At 44.5% G+C, this 26,533-nt stretch overlaps 1 protein-coding gene across 5 annotated transcripts in view; it reads right to left on the reverse strand.

Moving 5' to 3' along the window:
* Positions 1–2,984: 2,984 nt before the first annotated feature.
* Positions 2,985–26,533, reverse strand: part of LOC106591358 (uncharacterized) — a 50,292-nt gene continuing 26,743 nt past the window's right edge. The window contains exons 5-12 of one of the 5 annotated variants that reach the window (XM_045723000.1): positions 26,187–26,456; positions 23,090–23,359; positions 20,341–20,610; positions 19,394–19,477; positions 18,670–19,314; positions 13,294–13,433; positions 13,082–13,191; positions 2,985–3,641 (exon numbers count right to left, since the gene is read on the reverse strand). In XM_045723000.1, the coding sequence (XP_045578956.1) occupies positions 3,509–3,641; positions 13,082–13,191; positions 13,294–13,433; positions 18,670–19,314; positions 19,394–19,477; positions 20,341–20,610; positions 23,090–23,359; positions 26,187–26,456 (1,922 nt within the window). In that variant the 3' untranslated portion in view covers positions 2,985–3,508. Of the gene's footprint in view, positions 3,688–13,081; positions 13,192–13,293; positions 13,434–18,669; positions 19,315–19,393; positions 19,490–20,340; positions 20,611–23,089; positions 23,360–26,186; positions 26,457–26,533 lie in introns of all 5 variants that reach the window. The other 4 variants (XM_045722999.1, XM_045723001.1, XM_045723002.1 and 1 more) reach the window with 4 other exon arrangements.

The raw sequence follows: 26,533 nt of genomic DNA on the forward strand, positions 1-26,533 counted from the left end.
AGGGACAGCTATTGGGGAACTGTGGGGGGATCTTGGAGGGTTCGGGTTCACGTTTTTTGGCCTGGTTGTAGATCGGTCAACGTGCCCTTGAGCAGGGCATTGACCCTGGATGCTTCTGTGTGTCGCTCTGAATGGGAGTCTGTTGGATGACTGGTGTCGTGTCTTTGGCTATGCCGGATTAAGTGATATGACATGCTAACCTATAAAATCCTTTCTCTGTAATTAATATTACCTGATTAAGCTAATCATGTAAATGTAATTAACTAGAAAGTCGGGGCACCACGGAAGAACGTTTATAGAGCCGTTATCTTCCGAATAAACTCTTAAAATACTTAGTAATATTTTACATCGATAGCAGTCAATATTAACCCTTATCTTATTTTCAGTCTCATAATGAAAGTTGTAAATTCTTGGCTATCTTCACGAACCCTGGCTAACAAGTTGAATCAGCAATACAAAATTGGGTTTAATTATTTATTTACTAAATACCTAAACTAATCACACAGAATTACAAATACACCGAATACAAATGATGTCATACATGATGGCTGGTTACACAAAGGAAAGGGGGTTGGGCTTGAATGAAAGAGCGGGAAGACTTAGGAACAAAGAAACAGCAGCTATGCTATCGTAAATACATTATCTTATGCATTCTAAATTACCGCCCATTTGGAAAAGGAAAATGCAATAAATATTTACTCTGAGCTGCGCTTCGGTAGATTGGTCGTAGATGCTGGCCGGGTTGGCCAACAGATCTTCCTGTCCTCGGAAGAATGTCTCTGGTGGTAAATTGGATACGTGGTGGTATCTTTGTCTGTCTGTTAGACTGGATCCGTCGTCCGTCCTTTCCTAGCCCCCGTCTACAGCGGCCGCTGCTAACTCAACGGCTAGGAAGTATCACTTCTGTAGTGAATAAGCTCAAAGTTCATACCATTCGCCACCAAAGCTCACGCCGAGGTTGGCTTAGTTCTGTACTTGACGTGTGTCCTTCTAACGTAGAGGCTGCAGACCTCACGTACTGGAACATGTGGTTATCTTTTCGTCAAAGGCTTATATAGTGGAAGGGGGAAGGATGTGTTTCATCGTTTATAACCCCTGTCTCTTCACAGGGGTGGGCCACTGATCAAGCAGGGCACTTTCCTTATGAAAACCCAATTCTCTCATTTGGAAGCTAAAATTACATTTAATCTCCTAACAAACAATTTCAATACCAAACATTTCAATTGCATAACAATTCCATGTGACTCTGATAACTAGAGGGTGTATACTTTCCCAGGTACAGTTTATGTCGTCCTGTCATCAGTCATAATGTCTCAGATGACAACCGAACTGACATCCATGCTCATTACGTTCCAAAGCATATTTCCAACTGGTTTTATTACCAAAATATGGTTCCTTTCCCAATTTGTTTGATGTTCCCAGACTCTCTATATTTAACACAGGCTGTTCAAGTCCTTCAGTAGGGTCAGAAAGAGAGGGGAAGGGAGAAAGGTATTTATGGGGGGGTCATAAACCTTACCCACAGGCCAACGTCATGACACTGGTATGATGTAGTTGTTGAGCGGCTTCACTGCAAGTATATTGTATGTTTCGAATATTCAATAAATACATTAAAAAAATGAAATTAAAAATATGGTGGAAGGAAGCCCATCATTAGGCTGGCTTAGCTTTCACCTGGTCAGCTCTTTCAGATCAGAGAAGGAGAGGACAGACGAAGACAGATGTTTAGACTACTGAGAAAAGAGCCATAGTGTATTGGGTTAGTGTAATGTTGTTGTTTAATTAGCACAGGCTGTAGCTCTTCTAGGCCAGTCATTCTCAGTCACACGGAATGGATGGTTATCACAGGAGGTTGGTGGGACCTTAATTGCGGAGGGCAGGCTTGTAATGGCTGGAGCGTAATTGGTAGAATGATATCAAATACAAATGCATGATTTCTTTGTGTTTGATGCCATTTTATTTGCTCTGTTCCAGCCATTATTACGAGCCGTCCTCCCCTCAGCAGCCTCCACTGATTTAAACGATTTTACTTGAATCTTATGCATTCTGTCAATCACACACACCCACAAAACCCTGCCTAAGGCTGTCTCTCTGATAACTGGAGGTCATTGCCACCTGTTCTACTGTAGTCAATGATTAGTCCTAGTTGTTAGCTTAGTAACACAACCACAGACACTGTTTTGATAACTAATGGTTATTTATGATCCAACCCTTCATTCTGATGTTGTCACCACATAGAGGAAGTTAACAAGATATAAGTTCAAATGTAAACAGTAACATTCACTCTCTGTACTTAAGTGGCAGAGGTGTCTTGTCCTTCTAGATTCCATGTTAATATTAGATAAAGTATAAAACAGAGAGGTGTCTTATCCTTCTAGATTCCATGTTAATATTAGATAAAGTATAAAACAGAGAGGTGTCTTATCCTTCTAGATTCCATGTTAATATTAGATAAAGTATAAAACTGAGAGGTGTCTTGTCCTTCTAGATTCCATGTTAATATTAGATAAAGTATAAAACAGAGAGGTGTCTTGTCCTTCTAGATTCCATGTTAATATTAGATAAAGTATAAAACAGAGAGGTGTCTTGTCCTTCTAGATTCCATGTTAATATTAGATAAACTATAAAACAGAGAGGTGTCTTGTCCTTCTAGATTCCATGTTAATATTAGATAAAGTATAAAACAGAGAGGTGTCTTGTCCTTCTAGATTCCATGTTAATATTAGATAAAGTATAAAACAGAGAGGTGTCTTGTCCTTCTAGATTCCATGTTAATATTAGACAAAGTATAAAACAGAGAGGTGTCTTGTCCTTCTAGATTCCATGTTAATATTAGATCAAGTATAAAACAGAGAGGTGTCTTGTCCTTCTAGATTCCATGTTAATATTAGATAAACTATAAAACAGAGAGGTGTCTTGTCCTTCTAGATTCCATGTTAGATAAAACAGAGTAGAGAACAATAATGTACTAGTCAGGTAATGTCTTTAATCTAGATTAAATGATTTATTGAATTAGCAGGAAGTACACATTGTTTATGTTCAGAATAATAAAAGCACAAGAAGAAAACATACCTGATAAACATATACAGTCATTTCAAATGTATTTAAAAGTGTAAAACTTAACAGTAATTGACTGACAGCAGCTATTGAATGATATTAAACCCCTATTATACACCTCATTGTTTGACATATGAATTATTGTTTGTCAGCTTGTGTAGCAGACATGAGTCGTTCATGATTGCTCATGGTCAAGTGTTGAGGTAGTCCAACCTGCGACTTCAAAATCAGTGTCAGATCTCGGTCCGAGAGGGAAATACCTCGTCTAAGTAAGACGTTGGTTTCCCCCATGGGAGACTCAGGTTCAGATCAGTATCTTTGTGTGTGTGTGTTTCTGAATGTGTGCATGTGTTTGTACCATTCTATCAAATCACACCAGTCTTCAGAACATCATTAACATACAGTAGAGAGTTCATTTATCAGCAGTGCAGAGAAAGTACCTATGAGAAGCCTATTTCTCACAGATCCATTGTTTTGAATAGATACACTCAAAATCCCACAATGCTCCTTGGCCTGACGACTTGTAAATGATTCCCCCACAGTTCTGGTATGTACCACCATTGGGCTGTCCATCATCCCAATACCTGCAGTAGAGCCAACGCAGAGTTAGACTGACCACTCTCTCAGAACCTAGAGTATGAACAACACAGAGAATCAGTCCTACTCCTTCCACTGTGGTCAGTGTTATTAGATCAGTAATCTCTTACCTTGGGGTGGTCAGTGTTATTATAGAGCAGTAGTCTCTTACCTTGGGGTGGTCAGTGTTATTAGATCAGTAGTCTGTTACCTTGGGGTGGTCAGTGTTATTATAGAGCAGTAGTCTGTTACCTTGGGGTGGTCAGTGTTATTAGATCAGTAGTCTGTTACCTTGGGGTGGTCAGTGTTATTATAGAGCAGTAGTCTCTTACCTTGGGGTGGTCAGTGTTATTAGATCAGTAGTCTGTTACCCTGGGGTGGTCAGTGTTATTATAGAGCAGTAGTCTCTTACCTTGGGGTGGTCAGTGTTATTAGATCAGTAGTCTCTCACCTTGGGGTGGTCAGTGTTATTAGATCAGTAATCTCTTACCTTGGGGTGGTCAGTGTTGTTAGAGCAGTAATCTCTTACCTTGTGATGGTCAGTGTTATTATAGAACAGTAGTCTCTTACCTTGGGGTGGTCAGTGTTACTATACAGCAGTAGTCTCTTACCTTGGGGTGGTCAGTTGTCACGGTTATCGTCGGTGAAGGAGGACCAAAATGCAGCAGGACTGTGTTTGTTCATTTTGAACATTTATTAAATCAAAATGAACACAAAAACAACAAACAAGAGAACGAACGATCCACAGACAGTCTGTTTTGTGTTTAGCCTTGTGCCTTGCCAATCTCCCACAATTAAACAAACAAACACACCCAACTAATATAGGACGTCCAATCAAAGGCAACACCACACAGCTGCCTTCAATTGGAAGTCCACCCCAATTAACCAAACATAGACATACAACTAACTAGATAAACAGAAATACGTAAACAAAGATCATAACCCAAAAACCCGGAAATACTAAATCAAACACCCTTTTTCCAAAACACCACCCCGAACCACATAAAACAAATACCCTCTGCCACGTCCTGACCAAACTACAATACCAATTAACCCTTATCCTGGCCAGGACGTGACAGTACCCCCCCCTTAAAGGTGCTAACCCCGGAAGCACCTTAACAAAAATAACCCCAAACAACACCAACATTTCCCCTCTACTAAAAGGGAGGGAAGGGAGGGTGGCTGCCGTCAACGACAGCACTGTGCTACACCCCCTCCCCATCCCACCTATATCAGGAGGTGGCTCCGGTTCTGGCCGTTCCAGGCAGTTGGGCCACTCTGGCAGCTCGGGGCAGTCCGGCAGCTCGGGGCAGTCTGGCCACTCCGGCAGTTCGGGGCAGTCTGGCCACTCCGGCAGTTCGGGGCAGTCTGGCCACTCCGGCAGTTCGGGGCAGTCTGGCCACTCCGGCAGTTCGGGGCAGTCTGGCCACTCTGGCGACTGTTGACTGGCGGGCAGCTCTGGCGACTGTTGACTGGCGGGCAGCTCTGGCGACTGTTGACTGGCGGGCAGCTCTGGCGACTGTTGACTGGCGGGCAGCTCTGGCGACTGTTGACTGGCGGGCAGCTCTGGTGACTGTTGACTGGCGGGCAGCTCTGGCGACTGTTGACTGGCGGGCAGCTCTGGCGACTGTTGACTGGCGGGCAGCTCTGGCGACTGTTGACTGGCGGGCAGCTCTGGCGACTGTTGACTGGCGGGCAGCTCTGGCGACTGTTGACTGGCGGGCTGCTCTGGCGACTGTTGACTGGCGGGCAGCTCTGGTGACTGTTGACTGGCGAGGCTGGGTTTACGCACTTGAAGCCTGGTGCGTGGTGCTGGTACTGGGCGTACCAGATTGTGAACACGCACCTCCAGGCTAGTGCAGGGAGCGGGAACAGGACGAGTCGGACTGGGTTGACGCACTTCCGGGTCCGCACGAGAGACAGGAGCTGGAAACCCAGGGCTATGGAGGCGCACAGTCGGTCTTGATCTTACCTCCTGCACAACCCGTCTTGGCTGGATGGAACTAGTAGCCCTGTACGAGCGGGGTGCTTGTACAGGGCAGACTGGGCTGTGCAGGGGCCTGATGGTAGCTGTGCGTAGAGCGGGAGTTGGGTAGCCTGGTCCTCGGAGGCGTACCGGCGACCAGATGCGCTGCGCAGGCATCCTCCTACCAGGCTGGATACCCGCTCTAGCACGGCACCTGCGAGGGGCTGGAATAACGCGCACCGGACTGTGCGTGCGTATGGGTGAGAGTGCGCTCCTCAGCGAAACATGGCGCTCTCCACCTCATACGCTCCTCCATATAACCACGGGTAGCTGGCTTCCGGCTCTTCCTATGCCTAGCCAAACTACCCGTGTGCCCCCCCAAAAAAAATTCTTGGGGGTGCCTCTCGTGCTTCAACGCCAGTCGTGTTCCTCGGAAACGTTCCCGGTCCATACCAGCCTTTCGCCTTTCCTCTCTCTCTCTTACCACCTGGCCCCATGGAAGGCGATCGTTTCCTGATTGGATCTCCTCCCAAGTGTAGGAGCCTTCTCCCTTCAAGATCTCCTCCCAAGTCCATCTCTCACCATAGTCCAACTCAAAATCCCACTGCTCCTTCCTCTGCTGCTTGGTCCTGGTTTGGTGGGAGATTCTGTCACGGTTATCGTCGGTGAAGGAGGACCAAAATGCAGCAGGACTGTGTTTGTTCATTTTGAACATTTATTAAATCAAAATGAACACAAAAACAACAAACAAGAGAACGAACGATCCACAGACAGTCTGGCAAGGCACAAGGCTAAACACAGAACAATCTCTCACAATTAAACAAACAAACACACCCAACTAATATAGGACTTCCAAGCAAAGGCAACACCACACAGCTGCCTTCAATTGGAAGTCCACCCCAATTAACCAAACATAGACATACAACTAACTAGATAAACATAGAAATACGTAAACAAAGATCATAACCCAAAAACCCGTAAATACTAAATCAAACACCCTTTTTCCAAAACACCCCCCCGAACCACATAAAACAAATACCCTCTGCCACGTCCTGACCAAACTACAATACCAATTAACCCTTATACTGGCCAGGACGTGACATCAGTGTTATTATAGAGCAGTAGTCTCTCACCTTGGGGTGGTCAGCGTTATTATAGAGCAGTAGTCTCTTACCTTGGGGTGGTCAGTGTTATTATAGAGCAGTAGTCTCTTACCTTGGGGTGGTCAGTGTTACTATACAGCAGTAGTCTCTTACCTTGGGGTGGTCAGTGTTATTATAGAGTAGTAGACTCTTACCTTGGGGTGGTCAGTGTTACTATACAGCAGTAGTCTCTTACCTTGGGGTGGTCAGTGTTATTATACAGCAGTAATCTCTTACCCCGGGGTGGTCAGTGTTATTATAGAGCAGTAGTCTGTTACCTTGGGGTGGTCAGTGTTACTATACAGCAGTAGTCTCTTACCTTGGGGTGGTCAGTGTTATTAGATCAGTAATCTCTTACCTTGTGGTGGTCAGTGTTGTTAGAGCAGTAATCTCTTACCTTGGGGTGGTCAGTGTTACTATACAGCAGTAGTCTCTTACCTTGGGGTGGTCAGTGTTATTATAGAGCAGTAGTCTCTTACCTTGGGGTGGTCAGTGTTATTATAGAGCAGTAGTATCTTACCTTGGGGTGGTCAGTGTTATTATAGAGTAGTAGTCTCTTACATTGGGGTGGTCAGTGTTACTATACAGCAGTAGGCTCTTACCCTGGGGTGGTCAGTGTTATTATAGAGCAGTAGTATCTTACCTTGGGGTGGTCAGTGTTATTATAGAGTAGTAGTCTCTTACATTGGGGTGGTCAGTGTTACTATACAGCAGTAGTCTCTTACCCTGGGGTGGTCAGTGTTATTATAGAGCAGTAGACTCTTACCTTGGGGTGGTCAGTGTTATTAGAGCAGTAGACTCTTAACTTGGGGTGGTCCGTGTTATTAGAGCAGTAGACTCTTACCTTGGGGTGGTCAGTGTTATTAGAGCAGTAGTCTCTCACCTTGGGGGGGTCAGTGTTATTAGAGCAGTAGTCTCTTACCTTGGGGTGGTCAGTGTTATTATAGAGCAGTAGTCTCTCACCTTGGGGTGGTCAGTGTTATTATAGAGCAGTAGTCTCTTACCTTGGGGTGGTCAGTGTTATTATAGATCAGTAGTCTCTTAACTTGGGATGGTCAGTGTTATTATAGAGCAGTAGTCTCTCACCTTGGGGTGGTCAGTGTTATTAGAGCAGTAGACTCTTACCTTGGGGTGGTCAGTGTTATTAGAGCAGTAGACTCTTACCTTGGGGTGGTCAGTGTTATTAGAGCAGTAGTCTCTCACCTTGGGCTGGTCAGTGTTATTAGAGCAGTAGTCTCTTACCTTGGGGTGGTCAGTGTTATTATAGAGCAGTAGTCTCTCACCTTGGGGTGGTCAGTGTTATTATAGAGCAGTAGTCTCTTACCTTGGGGTGGTCAGTGTTATTATAGATCAGTAGTCTCTTACCTTGGGGTGGTCAGTGTTATTATAGAGCAGTAGTCTCTCACCTTTTTTATTTATTTTATTTCACCTTTATTTAACCAGGTAGGCAAGTTGAGAACAAGTTCTCATTTACAATTGCGACCTGGCCAAGATAAAGCAAAGCAGTTCGACAACATACAAAAACACAGAGTTACACATGGAGTAAAACAACATACAATCAATGATGCAGTAGAAGAAAAAAAATAATAATAAAAAAATAAGATTATATACAATGTGAGCAAATGATGTGAGATAAGGCAGGTAAAGGCAAAAAATGCCATGGTGGCAAAATAAATAAAGTATAGCAAGAAAAACACTGGAATGGTAGATTTGTAGTTTGAAGAAAGTTCAGAGATAAAATATAAATAATATGGTGCAAAGGAGCAAAATAAATAAAATAAATAAATACAGTAGGGGAAGAGGTAGTAGTTTGGGCTAAATTATAGATGGGCTATGTACAGATGCAGTGATCTGTGAGCTGCTCTGACAGCTGGTGCTTAAAGCTAGTGAGGGAGATAAGTGTTTCCAGTTTCAGAGATTTTTGTAGTTCGTTCCAGTCATTGGCAGCAGAGAACTGGAAGGAGAGACGACCAAAGGAGGAGTTGGCTTTAGGGGTGACCAGAGAGATATACCTGCTGGAGCGCGTGCTACAGGTGGGTGCTGCTATGGTAAAGGGACTTTACCTAGCAGGGTCTTGTAGATGACCTGGAGCCAGTGTGTTTGGCGACGATTATGAAGCGAAGGCCAGCCAACGAGAGCGTACAGGTCGCAGTGGTGGGTAGTATATGGGGCTTTGGTGACAAAACGGATGGCACTGTGATAGACTGCATCCAGCTTGTTGAGTAGGGTATTGGAAGCTATTTTGTAAATGACATCGCCGAAGTCGAGGATTGGTAGGATGGTCAGTTTTACGAGGGTATGTTTGGCAGCATGAGTGAAGGATGCTTTGTTGCGAAATAGGAAGCCGATTCGAGATTTCACTTTGGATTGGAGATGATTGATGTGAGTCTGGAAGGAGAGTTTACAGTCTAACCAGACACCTAGGTATTTGTAGTTGTCCACAAATTCTAAGTTAGAACCGTCCAGAGAAGTGATGCTGGACAGGCGGGCAGGTGCAGGCAGCGATCGGTTGAAGAGCATGCATTTAGTTTTACTTGTATTTAGGAGCAGTTGGAGACCACGGAAGGAGAGTTGAATGGCATTGAAGCTCGTCTGGAGGGTTGTTAACACAGTGTCCAAAGAAGGGCCAGAAGTGTACAGAATGGTGTCGTCTGCGTAGAGGTGGATCAGAGATTCACCAGCAGCAAGAGCGACATCATTTATGTATACAGAGAAAAGAGTTGGCCCAAGAATTGAACCCTGTGGTACCCCCATAGAGACTGCCAGAGGTCCAGACAGTAGGCCCTCCGATTTGACACACTGAACTCTGTCAGAGAAGTAGTTGGTGAACCAGGCGACGCAATCGTTTGAGAAACCAAGGCTACTGAGTCTGCCGATGAGGATGTGGTGATTAACAGAGTCAAAAGCTTTGGCCAGGTCAATGAATACGGCAGCACAGTATTGTTTCTTATCGATGGCGGTTACGATGTCGTTTAGGACCTTGAGCGTGGCTGAGGTGCACCCATGACCAGCTCTGAAACCAGATTGCATAGCGGAGAGGGTGCGGTGGGATTCGAAATGGTCGGTAATCTGTTTGTTAACTTGGCTTTCGAAGACCTTAGAAAGGCAGGGTAGGATGGATATAGGTCTGTAGCAATTTGGGTCAAGAGTGTCACCTCCTTTGAAGAGGGGGATGACAGCAGCTGCTTTCCAATCTATGGGAATCTCAGACGACACGAAAGAGAGGTTGAACAGGCTAGTAATAGGGGTTGCAATAATTTCGGCAGATAATTTTAGAAAGAGAGGGTCCAGATTGTCAAGCCCAGCTGATTTGTAGGGGTCCAGGTTTTGCAGCTCTTTCAGAACATCAGCTGAATGGATTTGGGAGAAGGAGAAATGGGGGAGGCTTGGGCGAGTAGCTGTGGGGGGTGCAGTGCTGTTGAATGCAGTAGGGGTAGTTAGGTGGAAAGCATGGCCAGCCGTAGAAAAATGCTTGTTGAAATTCTCAATTATAGTGAGCTTATCGGTGGTGACAGAGTTTCCTATCCTCAGTGCAGTGGGCAGTTGGGAGGAGGTGTTCTTATTCTCCATGGACTTTACAATGTCCCAGAACTTTTTAGAGTTGGAGTTGCACGAAGCGAATTTCTGTTTGAAAAAGCTAGCCTTGGCGTTTCTAACTGCCTGTGTGTATTGGTTTCTAACTTCCCTAAAAAGTTGCATATCGCGGGGGCAGTTCGATGCTAATGCAGAACGCCACAGGATATTTTTGTGTTGGTTAAGGGCAGTCAGGTCTGGGGAGAACCAAGGGCTATATCTGTTCCTGGTTCTAAATTTCTTGAAAGGGGCATGCTTATTTAAGATGGAGAGGAAGGCATTTTAAAAAAATAACCAGGCATCCTCTACTGACGGGATGAGGTCAATATCCTTCCAGGATACCAGGGCCAGGTCGATTAGAAAGGCTTGCTCGTTGAAATGTTTCAGGGAGCGTTTGACAGTGATGAGTGGAGGTCGTTTGACCGCTGACCCATTACGGGTGCAGGCAATGAGGCAGTGATCGCTGAGATCTTGGTTGAAAACAGCAGAGGTGTATTTAGAGGGCACGTTGGTTAGGATGATATCTATGAGGGTGCCAGTGTTTGCGGCTTTGGGGTTGTACCTGGTGGGTTCATTAATAATTTGTGTGAGATTGAGGGCATCAAGCTTGGATTGTAGGATGGCTGGGGTGTTAAGCATGTCCCAGTTTAGGTCACCTAGTAGCACGAGCTCTGAAGATAGATGGGGGCAATCAGTTCACATATGGTGTCCAGAGCACAACTAGGGGCCGAGGGGGGTCTATAGCAGGCGGCAACGGTGAGAGACTTGTTTTTGGAGAGGTGGATTTTTAAAAGTAGAAGTTCAAATTGTTTGGGTACAGACCTGGATAGCAGGACAGAACTCTGCAGGCTATCTCTGCAGTAGATTGCAACACCGCCCCCTTTGGTCGTTCTATCTTGTCTGAAAACGTTGTAGTTAGGGATGAAGATTTCAGAGTTTTTGGTGGACTTCCTAAGCCAAGATTCAGACACAGCTAGGACATCCGGGTTGGCAGAGTGTGCTAAAGCAGTGAATAAAACAAACTTAGGGAGGAGGCTTCTAATGTTAACATGCATGAAACCAAGGTTATTACGGTTACAGAAGTCATCAAAAGAGAGCGCCTGGGGAGTAGGAGTGGAGCCAGGCACTGCAGGGCCTGGATTCACCTCTACATCCCCAGAGGAGCAGAGAAGAATAAGTATGAGGGTACGGCTAAAAGCTATAAGAATTGGTCGTCTGTGACGTCCAGAATAGAGAGAAAAAGGAGCAGGTTTCTGGGGGCGATAAAATAGCTTCAAGGTATAATGTACAGACAAAGGTATGGTGGGATGTGAGTACAGAGGAGGTAAACCTAGGCATTTAGTGATTATGAGAGAGATATTGTCTCTAGAAACATCATTGAAACCAGAAGATGTCATAGCATGTGTGGGTGGAGGAACTGAGAGGTTGGATAAGGTATAATGAGCAGGGCTAGAGGCTCTACAGTGAAATAAGCCAATAAACACTAACCAGAACAGCAATGGAGAAGGCATATTGACATTAAGGAGAGGCATGCTTAGCCGAGTGATCAAAGGGTCCAGTGAGATTCAGACAGCTAGCCGGGCCATAGGTAGCAAGCTGGTGGAAGATGGGAGGGAGGTCTGTTTTTAGCCACCTCGTGCGTTTCCGTCTGTGGGTTAGTGGGGTTCCGTGTGGAAGGGGGGACCAGTCCAAGTTGGCAAAATAGTTAGTTATAGTGGCCCAAGAAAAGTGTCCGATAGACCTATTCAGATCGCAGCCGAAAAGACAGCTAACGATTAGCGGGCCGCAGATGGGCGATCAGGTTACGTCGCGACGGAGGGGCCAGTTGGATAACTCCCTCGGGCAGATAACGTCGGTGGTCCAGTCGTGAAGACCCGATGGGGCTCCGCATCGGCAGTAAAACGGGTCAGGATAGGTGAGTTGTAGCCCAGGAGACACTTCAGCTGGCTAGCTCAGGAATAGCCCAGGAGTGGCTGACGGAACTCTTCAGCTGGCTAGCTCCGTAATAATGTGTGTTAATTCCGTGACCGACGTTGCCAATAGTCACTCAGGTAGCAGCTAGTTAGCTGCAAGATCCAGGTGTAAATGGGGTGGTCAGTGTTATTATAGAATGGTAGTCTCTTACCTTGGGGTGGTCAGTGTTATTATAGATCAGTAGTCTCTTACCTTGGGGTGATCAGTGTTATTATAGAGCAGTAGTGTCTTACCTTGGGGTGGTCAGTGTTATTAGAGCAGTAGTCTCTTACCTTGGGGTGGTCAGTATTATTAGATCAGTAGTCTCTTACCTTGGGGTGGTCAGTGTTATTAGAGCAGTAGTCTCTCACCTTGGGCTGGTCAGTGTTATTAGAGCAGTAGTCTCTTACCTTGGGGTGGTCAGTGTTATTATAGAGCAGTAGTCTCTCACCTTGGGGTGGTCAGTGTTATTATAGAGCAGTAGTCTCTTACCTTGGGGTGGTCAGTGTTATTATAGATCAGTAGTCTCTTACCTTGGGGTGGTCAGTGTTATTATAGAGCAGTAGTCTCTCACCTTGGGGTGGTCAGTGTTATTATAGAATGGTAGTCTCTTACCTTGGGGTGGTCAGTGTTATTATAGATCAGTAGTCTCTTACCTTGGGGTGATCAGTGTTATTATAGAGCAGTAGTGTCTTACCTTGGGGTGGTCAGTGTTATTAGAGCAGTAGTCTCTTACCTTGGGGTGGTCAGTATTATTAGATCAGTAGTCTCTTACCTTGGGGTGGTCAGTGTTATTAGATCAGTAGTCTCTTACCTTGGGGTGGTCAGTAGTGTGCCGTCCACCCATTTCCAGGTACCCTCAGTAACAGAGTCAGTCAGACCAATCCAGGAAAAAATGAGTGATTCAAACCCATTGATGAATGTCTGTTTTGGCACAGAAAAAGCATTATTAATAACACATGATGGACCAATAAATAAAGTAGCTCTCTCTGTCTCTGTCTCTGTCTCTCTCTGTCTCTGTCTCACCTGTTCCTCTTCACTGTTAATGATCACCAGATCTGCTCCTCTCTCCAGACAGTCCTGTCTACTCTCCTCCCAGGATTTCCCCTCAGTAGAGACGTAGTAACAGCTGCAGCCAAACCTTCTCCATCCTTCAGGACAGGACCCTAGAAGTTTGACATTTACCATATTTGACACTTTAATGTAATGAAAAATAAGAAAAACATGACACAGATAAAGCTAATGAACCCTTCCAATGAGCTGATTGAGATTCCACCTTGCAGCTTTAGGAAATAATTCATATGTTCTGGTGATTTCCCACAGCAGTCGTTTGTGTGAATTGCCTGTTTGCCTTTAGCTGTTACACTGAACAAAAATATAAATTCAACATGCAACCATTTCAAAGATTTGACTTAGTTACAGTTCATATAAGGAAATCAGTCAATTTAAATTAATGAATTAGGCCCTAATGTATGGATTTCATATGACTGGGAATACAGATATGCATCTGTTGGTCTCAGACACCTTAAAACCTGTTAAGGTATAGGGGGCAGTATTTTCACGGCCGGATGAAAAGCGTGCCCAGAGTAAACTGCCTAATACTTGGGCCCAGTGTCAAATATTTGCATATTATTAGTAGATTTGGATAGAAAACACTCTGACGTTTCTAAAACTGTTTGAATGATGTCTGTGTATAACAGAACTCATATGGCAGGCAAAACCTGAGAAATATCCAACCAGGAAGTGGGAGATCTGACACTTGTAATCTTTCAAACCATTGCTTATGAAACTACAGTGTCTGTGGGGTCATTGTGCACTTCCTAAGGCTTCCACTAGATGTCAACAGTCTTTAGAAAGTTGTTTGAGGCTTCTATGGTGAATTTTCAGGGAATAACAGCCGGTTCAAACAGTGGACTGTCTGAGGTCATGTAGTCACTTCATGCGCATTCACGCATTGGCTAGCATTTTTATTTTTCTTCTGTAATGAATACGCTATTGTCCGGTTGGAATATTATCAACTTTTTATGTTAAAAACACCCTAAGGATTGATTGTAAACATCATTTGACATGTTTCTACAAACTGTAATAGAACTTTTGAGCTTTTCGTCTATTGAATTGCGCTCCCGCATCGTGCCTTTGGAATAGTGTCCTGGATGCGCCAACAAAACGGAGGTATTTGGACATAAATTATGGACTTTATCAAACAAATTAACATTTCTTGTGGAAGTGGGAGTCCTGCGAGTGTATTCCGCCGAAGATCATCAAAGGTAAGGAAAGATTTATAACACTAATCTAGAATTTTATTGATGCCATGACTTGACGAGTAGCTGTATAGCTTGCATTGATGGCTGAGTTCTGTACTCAGAATATTGAACAATGTGCTTTCGCTGAAAAGCTATTTTAAAATCTGACACAGCGGTTGCATTAAGGAATATTATATCTATAATTCTTAAATAATTGTTATATATTTTGTCAAAGTTTATGATGAGTATTTCTGTAAATGAATGTGCACATTCACCGGAGGTTTTGGGAGGCAAACATTTTCTGAACATCACGTGCCAATGTAAAATGGTTTTTGGGGATATAAATATGAACTTGATCGAACAAAACATACATGTATTGTGTAACATGATGTCCTATGAGTGTCATCTGATGAAGATCGTCAAAGGTTAGTGCTTAATTTTAGCTGTATTTCTGGGTTTTGTGACGCCTCTCCTTGCTAGGAAAATGGCTGTGTGGCTTTTCTTGTTTAGGTGGTGTGCTAACATAATCTAATGCTTTGCTTTCGCTGTAAAGCCTTTTTGAAATCGGACAATGTGGTTGCATTAAGGAGAAGTGTATCTTTAAAATGGTGCAAAATAGTCGTATGTTTGAGAAAATTGAATTATGAGATTTCTGATGTTTTGAATTTCGCGCCCTGCTATCCCATTGGCTGTTGGCTAGGGGTCCCCAAGGCGGAATGGGGTTATGCTAGCGGAACGTCTTAAAGGTAGGGGTGTGGATCAGAATACCACCATTTGTCTCATGCAGCGTGACACATCTCCTTCACATAGAGTTGATCAACCTGATTGTGTCCTGTGGAATGTTGTCCCACTCCACTTCAATGGCTGTGAAAACTTGATGGATATTGGCGGGAACTGGAACACGCTGTTGTACATGTCAATCCAGAGCATCCCAGACATGCTCAATGGGTGACATGTCTGAGTATTCAGGCCATGGAAGAACTGGGACATTTTCAGCTTCCAGGAAATGTGTACAGATCCTTGCTACATGCAGATGAGCTTCCCTGAGACGATTTCTGACAGTTTGTGCAGAAATTCATCAGTTGTACAAACACATAGTTTCCTCAGCTGTCCGGGTGGCAGGTGAATTTGTGAAGATGTGGAGGTCCTGAGCTGGCGTGGTTACACATGGTCTGCAGTTGTGAGGCCAGTCGGACGTACTGCCAAATTCTCTAAAATGACGTTGGAGGTGGCTTAATGTAGAGAAATTAACATAAAATTCTCTGGCAGCAGCTCGGGTCGACATTATTGGATTCACCATAAAAATTGCATGCTTCCTCAACTTGAGACATTGATGGCATTGTGTTGTAGACAAAACTGCACATTTTAGAGTGGTCTCTTATTGTCCCCAGCACAAGGTGCACCTGTGTAATTATCATGCTGTTTAATCAGCTTCTTATGCCACACCTGTCAGGTGGATGGACTATCTTGGCAAAAGAGATATGCTCACTAACAGAGAAGTAAACAAATTTGTGCACAACATTTGAGCTGTTTGTGCATATGTAACATTTCTGGGATATTTTATTTCAGCTCATGAGACCAACACTTTACATGTTGTCTTTTACATTTTTGTTCAGTGACATTTTCAAGTTAAACATAACTTTGCAACTATTATTTATTCCCACATTGAATATGTAGGTAGCTTTGCATGAGCCTTGTCTTGTGAGAGGCCAGAACAGCTCATTGGATCTAGTCTCCTGCTCCTGTTTCTGTAGTGTGAGGCAGCTTGATGTACAAGTAAACACTTCCAATGTATCTGACATCTCTAGTCTCTTCTAGAATTACTAATTATAAAACTGGGTCAATGAATTACATTACACTTCAGATCCCCCCAGTTTCTACACAGATCGGAAAATGCCCCTTACATGTGGAACAATTTACAAAAAACTATTAGAATTGATGGTCAAAAAATAGATTTCTGATCTTTTAAATGTTAACTGTGATTGTTTTTCTTAAGGCGTATATGTATTGTGTCTGTGTAGTTGTGCATACAGTGGCAAGAAAAAGTATGTAAAACCTTTGGAATTACCTGGATGTCTACATAAATTGGTCATCAAATTTGATCTGATCTTCATCTAAGTCACAACAATAGACAAACACAGTGTGCTTAAACTAATAACACACAAATTATTGTATTGATATTGAATACATAATTTAAACATTCACAGTGCTGGTTGGAACAAGTATATGAACTCCTGAGCTAATAACTTCTCCAAAAGCTAATTGGATTCAGGAGTCAGATAACCTGGAGTCCAATCAATGAGATGAGATTGGAGATGTTGGTTAGAGCTGCCCTGCCCTATAAAAAACACTCACAAATTTTGAGTTTGCTATTCACAAGAAGCATTGCCTGATGTGAACCATGCCTCGAACAAAAGAGATCTCAGAAGACCTAAGATTAAGAATTGTTGACTTGCATAAAGCTGGAAAGGGTTACAAAAGTATCTCTAAAAGCCTTGATGTTCATCAGTCCACGTTAAGACAAATTGTCTATAAATGGAGAAATTTCAGTGCTGTTGCTACTCTGCCTAGGAGTGGCCATCCTGCAAAGATGACTGCAAGAGCACAGAGCAGAATGCTCAATGAGGTTAAGAAGAATCCTAAAGTGTCAGCTAAAGACTTACAGAAATCTCTGGAACATGCTAACATCTCTGTTAACGAGTCTACGATACATAAAACACTGAACAAGAATGGTGTTCATGGGAGGACACCCCACGGAAGAAGCCACTGCTGTCAAAAATAAACATTGCTGCACGTCGGAAGTTTGCAAAAGTGCACCTGGATGTTCCACAGCAAAAATATTCTGTGGACAGATTAAACTAAAGTTGAATTGTTTGGAAGGAACACACACTATGTGTAGAGAAAAAGGCACAGCACCAACATCAAAACCCCATTCCAACTTTAAAGTATGATGGAGGGAACATCATGGTTTGGGGCTGCTTTATCGCCTCAGGGCCTGGACAGCTTGCTATCGCCAACGGAAAAATGAATTCCCAAGTTTATCAAAACATTTTGCAGGAGAATGTAAGGCTATCTGTCCGCCAATTGAAGCTCAACAGAAGTTGATGCAACAAGACAATGACCCAAAACACAGAAGTAAATCAACAACCGAAAGGCTTCAACAGAAGAAAATACGTTTTCTAGAGTGGCCCAGTCAGTCCTGACTTCAACCTGATTGAGATGCTGTGGCATGACCTTGAGCGGTTCACACCAGACATCCCAAGAATATTGCTGAACTAAAACAGTTTTGTAAAGAGGAATGGTCCAAAATTCCTCCTGACCATTGTGCAGGTCTGATCCGCAACTACAGAAAACGTTTGGTTGAGGTTATTGCTGCCAAAGGAGGGTCAATCAGTTATTAAATCCAAGGGTTCACATACTTTTTCCATCCTGCACTGTGAATGTTTACACGGTGTTCAATAAAGACATAAATGTATAATTGTGTGTTAAAAGTTTAAGCAGACTGTGTTTGTCTATTGTTGTGACCTAGATGAAGAACAGGTCAAATGTTAGGACCAATTTATGCAGGAAGCCATGTAATTCTGAAGGGTTCACATACTTTTTCTTTCCACTGTATGTGTGTTTTTATTTGTATTGAAAACAGGGCTCTACTGCAAATGAGACCTTGGTCCTAGTTGATCCTGTTTAAATAAAATTATTTTTTATAAAGTACACCCGCTGGACACTAGTCTATCGTAGGACCTTACCTCTAATTTATCTCCTTAATGCTGAGTGCCAAGCAGACACTCATTGGGTAACATTTTTACAGCCTTTCATATGACTCGGTAGGGGATCGACCTCCCAAACATCCAATCTCAGGGTGGACACTAACCACAAGGCCACTGGTGAATTCTAAAAGATGCCACAGTGAATGATAAGATGTAGAACTACATTATATATATATAAAACTTCCTTGACTGACAAAACAAAATCTGAGGGAGTTCTAGGTAGGTAGTTCTGATGACCTCCTGTGGCATGTCTTGAGCGCCACAGCAAAACACAGTTCCTGTAATTTGTTACTGTTTCTAACAGCCACAGCTAGCGCTGACAATACTTCTTGAGTATGATTGGGTGTGCAATAACAGGTCAACTACCAAAACGGTGGGGGGGCTGTCCTTACCGTTGATCTTACAGTTCAGTCTATCTATCTCCTTCTGTAGCTGGTCACGCTCCATAGTTGTAGTGTTCAGACTCTTCCTCAACTTGTCTCTCTCTTTAGTCCAGGTATTTAGACTATTCTGTAACTGGTCTCTCTCAGTGGTCCTGGTATTTAGACTGTTCTGTAACTGGTCTCTCTCAGTGGTCCTGGTATTTAGACTATTCTGCAACTGGTCTCTCTCAGTGGTCCTGGTATTTAGACTATTCTGTAGCTGGTCTCTCTCTGTAGTCCTGGTATTTAGACTATTCTGCAGCTGGTCTCTCTCAGTGGTCCTGGTATTTAGACTATTCTGTAGCTGGTCTCTCTCAGTGGTCCTGGTATTTAGACTATTCTGCAACTGGTTTCTTTCAGTGGTCCAGGTATTTAGACTATTCTGTAGCTGGTCTCTCTCAGTGGTCCAGGTATTTAGACTATTCTGTAACTGGTCTCTCTCAGTGGTCCTGGTATTTACACTATTCTGTAACTGGTCTCTCTCAGTGGTCCTGAAATTTAGACTATTCAGTGGCTGGTCTCTCTCTTTAGTCCAGGTATTTAGACTATTCTGCAACTGGTCTTTCTCAGTGGTCCTGGTATTTAGACTATTCTGCAACCGGTCTCTTTCTGCATCTGTAAAAGGGAAAAGTCAATCAAAATGTGTCACAGTCAAAACATTGACTTCAAATTTTTATTTTATTTTTTCACTTACAGGAATCCCACAGGCCTATGATGACAGCCAGTAGAACACACACTACAGCAACACTGGAGGGTCTCTTCCACCACTGAAAATGTACTGAATAACAAGCTATTAAAGTCAGATAATTGGTCATGTGTTTTACTGTATCAATGTTTTATTTGAGCTGGATCCTACAGAAACAGGAACAGCACCTCTGTTTTGGACTGATGGATTCCAGAACCTATTTGTTTGGATCCGCTACCTTTCTTGGCTTGAAAAATAATTGTTACTGTTTGCAATGTAAAAATTTGAATTACAGCGCTCAAAGTTAAGTTGAGTTTCCTCAATATTAACGGAGGGCACTGTAGGTAGGGGTAAGGTAGAGGCAGGTAGTCTCAATATTAACAGAGGGTACTGTAGGTAGGGGTAAGGTAACAACAGGTAGCCTCAATAATAACAGAGGGTACTGTAGGTAGGGGTAAGGTAACAACAGGTAGTCTCAATAATAACAGAGGGTACTGTAGGTAGGGGTAAGGTAACAACAGGTAGTCTCAATAATAACAGAGGGTACTGTAGGTAGGGGTAAGGTAACAACAGGTAGCCTCAATATTAACAGAGGGTACTGTAGGTAGGGGTAAGGTAACAGCAGGTAGTCTCAATATTAACAGAGGGTACTGTAGGTAGGGGTAAGGTAACAACAGGTAGTCTCAATAATAACAGAGGGTACTGTAGGTAGGGGTAAGGTAACAACAGGTAGTCTCAATAATAACAGAGGGTACTGTAGGTAGGGGTAAGGTAACAACAGGTAGCCTCAATATTAACAGAGGGTACTGTAGGTAGGGGTAAGGTAACAGCAGGTAGTCTCAATATTAACAGAGGGTACTGTAGGTAGGGGTAAGGTAGAGGCAGGTAGTCATTTTGATAACTAAAATTGAATAAACTTTAACACTAAACAATACTTAAGTAGAGTAATTCCTTACTTGTGGTGAGGGTTGTTGACACCAGTTTACTTTGCTTTCCATTTTCCAGCACAGTGCAGACAGTAACAGAGTACTGAGTACCACATTGCAGGTCAGACAGAGTGATGCTGTGTGAAGATGTTGTAGTGATGTGAGGTTCTGTCCCTGGACAGTGGTAGGAGATCTGGTAATGATGTTGGGTTTGGTCCAATCCTGGTGGCTGGCTCCAGCTAACAGCAGCTGATGTGGAGTCCACTGAGTCAACAGTCAGCTGGTCTGGAGCAGGAAGTACTAAGGGAAAATACATTATTATCAGTGCTACAATTTAACTCCAGAAATAAACTACAGGAGGAAAAGTAGAATAGTAGTAATAAAGTAGAAAAGGCTGCTTGCAATTCCTTTAGATATGGAAAGAAATAAGCTAAAAACAGACGTCACAAAACAGAAGTTGGATTTGTAAAGTAACAAAAATGAAGGGTTTCTGCTATATTCATTTAGTAACGGTGCTGTCCCGCTGCACGATTGTTGCCGCCACACCAAAAATAAATATAAATGAAAAGAATGTTGTCATTCTAAATCCTCTCCACAACAACAAAGTTAACACTGTAGTACTGATAAAGTTAAAGCAAGCAGAGGCAGATCAACTCCTTGACATAATGACTCACAGGAATGGAAGAAAGCATGAATTCAGATACTGTATTATAAACAAAATTCAATGATTTCAGCACCAAACTGCATGATGAGAGCTGGGGAATTCACCACCATCATATATTTCTCATCGTGGAAGATACTGGACCTTTACATCCCATGCGGACTGTTACGGGTTTCGGTTCTGTTAGGGGTTTCGGTTCCTCTATCAATTTAGAGGTTCACTAGGTTTTGCGCTCTGATTGGAGTCACCTCGTTAGTCAGTATGTGTTCCAGCTGGTATTTAAGAGCCGCTGGTCCTGCTGGTATTTAAGAGCTACTGGTCCTACTGTTATTTAAGAGCTACTGGTCCTGCTGTTATTTAAGAGCCGCTGGTCCTACTGTTATTTAAGAGCTGCTGGTCCTGCTGGTATTTAAGAGCTACTGGTCCTACTGTTATTTAAGAGCTGCTGGTCCTGCTGTTATTTAAGAGCTACTGGTCCTACTGTTATTTAAGAGCCGCTGGTCCTGCTGTTATTTAAGAGCTACTGGTCCTGCTGTTATTTAAGAGCCGCTGGTCCTGCTGTTATTTAAGAGCTACTGGTCCTGCTGTTATTTAAGAGCTGCTGGTCCTGCTGGTATTTAAGAGCCGCTGGTCCTGCTGGTATTTAAGAGCTGCTGGTCCTGCTGTTATTTAAGAGCCGCTGGTCCTGCTGGTATTTAAGAGCTGCTGGTCCTGCTGGTATTTAAGAGCTGCTGGTCCTGCTGGTATTTAAGAGCTGCTGGTCCAGTGCATCAGATGGAGGGATGTTGGGAGACCTACACCTCATTTTAGGGTTGTCATGGCATTTAGACAGAAACTCCTGTTTATTTAGCTCCATTTCCTTTTACTCCAGATCCTGAGTTGGTGTAGGTTTTTCTTTTAGTTTGTCATTTCAGAGGTAAACCTTAGTGGGCATCCATGGTGGGTGTCTTTAGAACCCCTTACTAGTGGCTTTGCCATCTTTCAGTGGGAACCCCCCATGGTGTCTTTAGAACCCCTAACTAGTGGCTTTGCCATCTTTCAGTGGGAACCCCCATGGTGTCTTTCAGAACCCCTTACTAGTGGCTTTGCCATCTTTCAGTGGGAACCCCCATGGTGTCTTTAGAACCCCTAACTAGTGGCTTTGCCATCTTTCAGTGGGAACCCCCATGGTGTCTTTCAGAAGCCCTTACTAGTGGCTTTGCCATCTTTCAGTGGGAACCCCCATGGTGTCTTTAGAACCCCTTACTAGTGGCTTTGCCATCTTTCAGTGGGAACCCCCATGGTGTCTTTAGAACCCCTTACTAGTGGCTTTGCCATCTTTCAGTGGGAACCCCCATGGTGTCTTTAGAACCCCTTACTAGTGGCTTTGCCATCTTTCAGTGGGAACCCCCATGTCGTCTTTAGAACCCCTTACTAGTGGCTTTGCCATCTTTCAGTGGGAACCCCCATGGTGTCTTTAGAACCCCTTACTAGTGGCTTTGCCATCTTTCAGTGGGAACCCCCATGGTGTCTTTAGAACCCCTTACTAGTGGCTTTGCCATCTTTCAGTGGGAACCCCCATGGTGTCTTTCAGAACCCCTTACTAGTGGCTTTGCCATCTTTCAGTGGGAACCCCCATGGTGTCTTTAGAACCCCTTACTAGTGGCTTTGCCATCTTTCAGTGGGAACCCCCATGGTGTCTTTCAGAACCCCTTACTAGTGGCTTTGCCATCTTTCAGTGGGAACCCCCATGGTGTCTTTAGAACCCCTTACTAGTGGCTTTGCCATCTTTCAGTGGGAACCCCCATGGTGTCTTTCAGAACCCCTTACTAGTGGCTTTGCCATCTTTCAGTGGGAACCCCCATGGTGTCTTTCAGAACCCCTTACTAGTGGCTTTGCCATCTTTCAGTGGGAACCCCCATGGTGTCTTTCAGAACCCTTTTTGAAACCCTTTCTGTATTTTGTTGTTGAAGTGATTATCTTTGTTAGTTCCCTTTTCTGGGAGCGATGACATTGTGTTTGTGTTTTGGGAATGTAAAACTGACACATCCATTATGATTTGTTAATTTACATTAGTCTTTTTGATAACTAGTCAAAGTTTTACACCAGACATAATAATTAAGTAGGGTACTGCCTTACTTGTGGTGAGGGTTGTTGACACCAGTTGACTTTTCTTTCCATTTTCCAGCACAGTGCAGACAGTGACAGAGTACTGAGTACCACCTTGCAGGTCAGAGAGAGTGTTGCTGTGTGAAGATGTGGTAGTGATGTGTGGTTCTGTCCCTGGACAGTGGTAGGAGATCTGGTAATGATGTTGGGTTTGGTCCAATCCTGGTGGCTGGCTCCAGCTAACAGCAGCTGATGTGGTGTCCACTGAGTCAACAGTCAGCTGGTCTGGAGCAGGAAGTACTAAGGGAAAATACATTATTGTCAGGGTTACAGTTTAACTCCAGAAATAAACAACCGGAAGATAAGTAGAATAGTAGTCGAAAATTAGAAAAGGCTGCTTGCAATTCCTTTAGATATGGGAGGAAATAAAAACAGGAGTCACAACAGAAGTTTAGGGGTTTCTGCTGTATGGTGCTGCGTCGCTGCTAAATTGTTGCCGCCACACCAATTTTTTTTAATATAAAAGAAAAGAATGGTGTGATTATAAATCCTCTCCATAATAACAAGTGTTTTACACTGTACTACTGATAAAGTTAGAGCAAGCAGAGGCAGATCCACAGCTTGACATAATGACTCACAGGAATTGGGAGCAAGCAGTAATTGAAATATTATGAAAAAGGTTTAATGATTTAAGCATCAAACTGCATGATGAGATCTGGGGAATTCACCATCATATATTTCACACCAGGGAAGATACTGTACCTTTACATCCCATGCTGATACATTCATTATGATTAGTTAAAATAAATAAGTATGTTGTTGTCATAGAATAAGTCGTACTCATCCTTGAAAATGTCGTACTGGAGAGAAGAGGACCAAAACGCAGCAGGTACGTGAATGCTCATCTTGATTTTTAATTACTCTCAAAATGAACATACAAAATAACAAACACGAAAAACGAACGAACGACAATAAGAGTCTGACTAGGCACACGGCTATTGTCGTTCGTTCGTTTTTCGTGTTTGTTATTTTGTATGTTCATTTTGAGAGTAATTAAAAATCAAGATGAGCATTCACGTACCTGCTGCGTTTTGGTCTTCCATTTCCACCAACGACAAGCGTGACAGAATCACCCACCACCAAAGGACCAAGCAGCAGAGGAAGGAGCAGACGGAGTTCGAGTTGGACTGGCGGGAGAAGTGGACTTGGGAGGAAGTTCTGGACGGGGCCGGACCCTGGCATCAGGCTGGGGATTATCGCCGCCCGCAGTGGGAAATTGAGGCAGCCAAGGCAGAGAGGCGGTGGTACGAGGCCAGAGTGGACGCGCTGAAGGAGAAGCACGAGAGGCACCCCCAATAATTTTTTTGGGGGGGGCACACGGGTAGTTTGGCTAGGCGAAGGAAGAGCCGGAAGCCAGCTACCCGTGGTTATATGGAGGAGCGTATGGGGTGGAGAGCGTTATGTTTCGCTGAGGAGCGCACTATCTCACCCATACGCACGCACAGTCCGGTGCGAGTTATTCCAGCCCCTCGCAGGTGCCGTGCTAGGGCGGGCATCCAGCCTGGTAGGAGGATGCCTGCGCAGCGCATCTGGTCGCCGGTACGCCTCCGAGGACCAGGCTACCCAACTCCCGCTCTACGCACGGCTACCATCAGGCCCCTGCACAGCCCAGTCTGCCCTGTATGAGCACCCCGCTCGTACAGGGCTACTAGTTCCATCCAGCCAAGGCGGGTTGTGCAGGAGGTAAGATCTAGACCGGCTGTGCGCCTCCATAGCCCTGGGTTTCCAGCTCCTGTCTCTCGTGCGGACCCGGAAGTGCGTCCACCCAGTCCGACTCGTCCTGTTCCCGCTCCCCGCACTAAACTGCAAGTGCGTAAACCCAGCCTCGCCAGTCAACAGTCGTCAGAGCTGCCCGCCAGTCAACAGTCGTCGGAGCTGCCCGCCAGTCAACAGTCGCCGGAGTGGCCAGACTGCGCTGAACTGCCGGAGTGGCCAGACTGCGCTGAACTGCCGGAGTGGCCAGACTGCGCTGAACTGCCGGAGTGGCCAGACTGCGCTGAACTGCCGGAGTGGCCAGACTGCCCTGAACTGCCGGAGTGGCCAGACTGCCCTGAACTGCCGGAGTGGCCAGACTGCCCTGAACTGCCGGAGTGGCCAGACTGCCCTGAACTGCCGGAGTGGCCAGACTGCCCAGACTGTCCCGAGGTGCCAGACTGCCCAGACTGTCCCGAGTTGCCAGACTGCCCAGACTGTCTCGAGTTGCCAGACTGCCCAGACTGTCCCGAGTTGCCAGACTGCCCAGACTGTCCCGAGTTGCCAGACTGCCCAGACTGTCCCGAGTTGCCAGACTGCCCAGACTGTCCTGAACTGCCAGACTGCCCCGACTGCCCCCCGGCGATGCCAGACTGGCCCGACTGCCCCTCGGCGATGCCAGAGTGGCCCGACAGCCTGGAACGGCCGGAACCAGAGCCACCTCCAGAAATAGGTGGGTTGGGGAGGGGGGGTGTAGCACAGTGCCGTCGTTGACGGCAGCCACCCTCCCTTCCCTCCCTTTAGAAAAGGGGACTTTTTGTTGCTTGGGGTTATTTTTTGTTAAGGTGCTTCTGGGGTAGCACCTTTAAGGGGGGGTACTGTCACGTCCTGGCCAGTATATAAGGTTAATTGTTTTGTAGTTGGTCAGGGCGTGGCAGGGGGTATTTGTTTTATGTGGTTCGGGGTGGTGTGTTTGTGTAAAGGGTGTTTGATTTAGTATTTCCGGGTTTTGGTTTATGTTTAGTTAATTCTATGGTTAGTCTAGTGTGTGTGTTTCTATGTTTGGTTGATTGGGGTTGGGACTCTCAGTTGAAGGCAGGTGTTGTCTATCTGCCTTTGATTGAGAGTCCCATATATTAGGGTGTGTTTGTATGTGTTATTTGTGGGTGATTGTTCTGTGCTTAGCCGTGTGCCTAGTCAGACTGTTATTGTCGTTCATTCGTTTTTCGTGTTTGTTATTTTGTATGTTCATTTTGAGAGTAATTAAAAATCAAGATGAGCATTCACGTACCTGCCGCGTTTTGGTCTTCCATTTCCACCAACGACAAGCGTGACAGTTGTCTAGTTATTATAATAATTAAAGCAGGGTACTTACCTGTGGTGAGGGTTGTTGACACCAGTTTACTTTTCTTTCCATTCTTCAGCACAGTGCAGACAGTGACAGAGTACTGAGTACCACATTGCAGGTCAGAGAGAGTGATGCCTTGTGAAGACGTGGTAGTGATGTGTGGTTCTGTCCCTGGACAGTGGTAGGAGATCTGGTAATGATGTTGGGTTTGGTCCAATCCTGGTGGCTGGCTCCAGCTAACAGCAGCTGATGTGGAGTCCACTGAGTCAACAGTCATCTGGTCTGGAACAGAGGGTACTAAGGGAAAATATATTATTGGTAGTGCAGCTACAGTTTTACTCCAGAAATAAATTACAGGAGGAAAAGTAGTCAAA

Source organism: Salmo salar, chromosome ssa08 (assembly GCF_905237065.1).
Source record: "Salmo salar chromosome ssa08, Ssal_v3.1, whole genome shotgun sequence".
NCBI lineage: Eukaryota > Metazoa > Chordata > Actinopteri > Salmoniformes > Salmonidae > Salmo > Salmo salar.